Genomic DNA, 4476 nt, shown 5'->3' on the forward strand with positions numbered 1-4476 from the left:
GCAACCTGTTTAGAATAACACAACCAAGTCATATTGAACACAGATATCTCTGAACGTATGCTCTCATTTAAACTGGAATTCATTCATTGATCCTTGGCTCATCGGTCAAAGAGTGTGAAAAAGGGCCAATGAATCAAACTGTTAAACAAGGGCAATAAGGATTTACATGTATACGCAACCTGTTCAGAATAACAAAACCAAGTCCTAATGAACACAAATATCTCAGAACGTATGCTCTCGTTTAAACTGGAATTAATTCATTCATAGACTCTTTGCTCGTCAGTTAAAGAAGGCCAATGATTCAAAAGGGTTACACAGTTAAAGAAGGACATCCATTTTATTCGCACGCCAGATGTCATGTTTCTTGTTCAGCAGTATGTCTCACAAACATCTTACTGGCCTGTGGGGCACACGTATGCGAATGCTTCGTGCGCCAACAACACTTGAAAAGAAGCTGGTAGGCTTTCTGAAAAGTGTTACTGAAGACATAGTAAAGAACAGGGTTCATCATTGAATTGGTGTAACCCAGCCAATCGGCGAGGATGTTTAAAATTACCGGCGCCTTGTAGCCAATCAGAGGATCGATTAGATTTATCATAAACAACGGAAACCAACAGACGCAGTAACATCCCATGACAATGCCGATAGTCTTGGCTGCCTTCAGATCCTGTCGAAAATGGCGATTGGCTTTCGAGTTGTTGTCCCTTGGGTTGGTCGTAAAGTTGTCCTTGAACTTCCTGTGCTCCCTCGCGGCTCCGTAGATTTTCCAGTAACACCCGACCATAAGAAACGTTGGGATGTAGAAAGAAATTGGCATTGAATACAGCGTGAACGGCACGTTCATGAGTATAAAACAACCGGTGGAACAGGACACGAAATCTCTAATTCCGGAATGATGCAGTTTTAGCGTCATCGGCACGACGAACGCCAACAGGGGGATAACCCAGCAGGCACCGAACATCAACGTCACCGTCCTCCGGCGTATCCTTTCCCGCACAAACGGTCTACAGATAGCCAGGTAACGGTCGAAGGTCAGACATAGGAGGTTCAAGATAGACGCGGTACTGAGGACGACGTCCAGGATATTCACGATGGAGCACATGACCCGAGGAAGCACCCAGTCGAACTCCCGCAGGTGGTTGTAAGCACGGAAGGGCATCACGCCCACTGCCACGCCCATGTCAGCCAGGGCTAGGGACACGATGAAGGCGTGGGCCTTGGTCCTCATGTGTTTGAAGCGGATGACCACCAGGATGACCAGACTGTTGCCCAGCAAAGTCAGCAGAGGAAGAAGCACAAGGAGACCGTTGACTAGGTACTGCCAGGCACCAGACAGCGGCGGAGGCGGTGCGGGCCACTTGGCCAACACTTCAGCGCAGTGGTCCGTGTTATTGTTATCCATGGCGGGCTCCTCAAAGCTGGATTAATAAGGAGGTAGTTTCAGCTGGGTCTCATGGTTGTTACCTGGTAGCCTTTGCAATCCATCGTGGTCTCCTTAAATTTAGATTAAAAAACAGAAACAAATTCATGGTTGTTATCTAGTAGCCTCTGCTATCCAGCGTGGTCTCCTTAAATTTGGATTAAAAAAGAAAGAGATTCATGGTTGTTATCTAGTAGCCTCTGCTATCCAGCGTGGTCTCCTTAAAGCTGGGTTGATGAAGACATATATTCAACTAGGTAACATTGGTGTTACCTGGCAGCCTCTGCTAACCATCGTGGCTTTCTTAAAGCTGTATTAATAAACACTAGGTCCCACTGGGTCTCAGCATTGTTATCAAATAGTCTTTGCTATCCGCAGAAGTAGATTTAATCAGGTATCATGTTTGTCACCAAATAGGAGTTCAACCATATCACACATCTTTTGACGTCTGAAATCACGAAGGTGTCACGCATGTTACATCCAAGGAATCCGTGAACAACCTGCGTTAGTTTGCCTCTCTGGAACTGGTCTCAGGTCATGTTCAGTAATTTGGGAACACATCAAGGTCTGACATTTGTTACGTTCTAGAAATTCAACAAGGTCTCTCATTTGGTACCTCTTAGGAATGCATTGAGGTCTCGCGGCATTTCTCTGTCATGTCCCATAAAACCTGAAAAATAGAACAGATTACATTATTACATGAAAAACAATTTTGTGAGGATTGCTACTACGAAGTATCCATACAGAAAATTCCATAGCATATTTCCTGTGCCGAAAGAATCTGCCAGTCTTACCAGATTGTAAAGATAACCCCCTACGTCGAACCTTCCCATAAGCGTATGAGACGGGACAGGGGTGGGGGGTGGGGGTGGGGGTGCAATTGACTTCCCAGTGCTCGAGCAAAACCTCAAATTCGGGCACAAATTATACAGATATTCGGGGGAAATGTGCTAACCTAGGATCTTTTCACCATGTATTTCCATCATTTTACCCTCAAAAACAGTTGTAATCCACGTAAAAATGCGTAGTGATTCGTTTGCAACCCTATATAGCTGTTTGAATATGAATAAATATTGTTATGTAGATTCGGGCATTTTTGTTTAGTTCGGACAAAAATAAGCCTATGTGCCTTCCCCACGCGTCAGCCAGGATTTGCATTTTTTACTCGACACCATATATAACACCCATTATTCTATCTACAAACGACACTCACCAGGGGCGTAGCGTGATCTGGACCTGGGGGGGGGGGGGGGGGGGGTTCGGATATGAACTAAGTGGACCTTTTACTATTTTGTTTTTGCACCACCAGAAACTCCATATGTATAAACCAGTATGTTTTAGTTCTGAAAGCGGACCATTTGCTTCAGCGGTGTGTGTGTGTGTGTGTGTGTGTGTGTGTGTGTGTGTGCAATTGAACCCCCCTAGCCTACGCCCTGCTCACTCTTCGGCATATAAATACAAGTATTTTAGCCTGTATACCTGCTTCCCACCGATAAAATAGATGTTTAACGACACCCCAGCACGAAAAGTACATCGGCTACTGGGTTTCAAACTATGGCGTTGTCAGAGACTAAGCCCGTGATGGGCATGCTTGAAACCTTGTGGTATATAAGCATGTAAAACTCCTCCAAGTCCAAGTCAACCTATTGTAAATACAAAACATTAAGTGATGAACCACAACAATATAAAAATGCAACAGTTAAATTTAAAAAAAAAAACAGTGGAAGGAAATTTTTTATTTAACGACGCACTCAACACATTTTATTTACGGTTATATGGCGTCAGACATATGGTTAAGGACCACACAGATATTGAGAGAGAAAACCCGCTGTCGCCACTTCATGGGCTACTCTTTTCGATCAGCAGCAAGGGATCTTTTATATACACCATCCCACAGACAGGATAGTAACATACCACGGCCTTTGTTACACCGGTTGTGGATCACTGGCTGGAACGAGAAATAGCCCAATGGGTCCACCGACGGGGATCGATCCTAAACCGACCGAGCACCAAGCAAACGCTTTACCACTTGGCTGCGTCCCGACCCGCAAAAACAGTGGCTTCCCACCGAAGCTTTTGTTGGAGATTTTCCCTGGTTAATGTATATGTTTGACGCACGCCAGACCTTTTAGCACACTGGGAATTTGTAAGAACATTTTAGAAAGAAAAAAAAAATCGTATTAAACAGGATTAAACTGTCGAGATGAGTAAAAGAAAATTCCAAATGATCACGAACAAAAATATTCACTCGTTTCCAGATTTACAAAAAAAAGAAGTTATATAACGTTTTAAATGGTTGGCTTGCATGATTGCGTGCGTTTTTATGTAATTACTGACCAAAAACAAGAAAAACGTATATCGATTGAATTTTCTTTTGTTTATTTAAAACAAAATTCCGTTTGAATCCCATTTGTTAAAAGTATCAATGTTTTGTGAACACTGTATTGCCAGTCCGTTTACCGATTTAAATGTAACCTCAATACGGGCTCCCATTTTTTTTTACAGGGGACAGGCTGGTTTTTGCTCATATTAAACGAAACTTCCCAAATCTGAATAACAACATTTATTCACATTAACATTGTTGCCAAACAGCTATAATATAGCATTTTTACAGGTACATGGATTACATTTCATTTCTATTCATTTTAACTTATTTTCGTACTTATATCCAATTAAGGTTCAAGCACGCTTTGATGGGCACACAACTCAGATATCTGGGATGTCTCTCCAGGAGTGGTTGGTGAGAGAAAGAGGGTGTAGTGGTGTTACACCTACCCACTGCGTAGTTAAAACTCGCTCTAGGTGGGAGCCGGTACCGGGCTGCGAACCCAGTACCTACCAGCCTTATGTCCGATGGCTTAAACCACGACACCACTGAGGCTGGTCATGGGTTACAACTAATTTTGCGGATAGATGATGGAAATACATGGTGAAAAAGGTCTCAGATTAACACATTTTGCCCGAATATCTCCATCGTTTTTCCTCGAATTTAAGGATTTGCTCCAGCACTGGGGAGGAAGGGGGGGGGGGGGGGGGGGTTGCTAACCTGAGACCTT

The 4476-nt window shown here is 43.6% G+C and overlaps 1 protein-coding gene across 1 annotated transcript in view; it reads right to left on the reverse strand.

Annotated features, from left to right (window-relative positions):
- Window positions 1-2060, reverse strand: part of LOC121384189 (5-hydroxytryptamine receptor 4-like) — a 2861-nt gene extending 801 nt beyond the window's left edge. Inside the window, exon 1 of the mRNA XM_041514459.1 lies at window positions 1-2060. This exon is cut by the window's left edge and continues 801 nt beyond it. Coding sequence (XP_041370393.1) covers window positions 356-1402 — 1047 coding nt within the window. The 5' untranslated portion in view covers window positions 1403-2060 and the 3' untranslated portion in view covers window positions 1-355.
- Window positions 2061-4476: the final 2416 nt, after the last annotated feature.

Source organism: Gigantopelta aegis, chromosome 10 (assembly GCF_016097555.1).
Source record: "Gigantopelta aegis isolate Gae_Host chromosome 10, Gae_host_genome, whole genome shotgun sequence".
In the NCBI taxonomy this organism is placed as follows: Eukaryota; Metazoa; Mollusca; class Gastropoda; order Neomphalida; family Peltospiridae; genus Gigantopelta; species Gigantopelta aegis.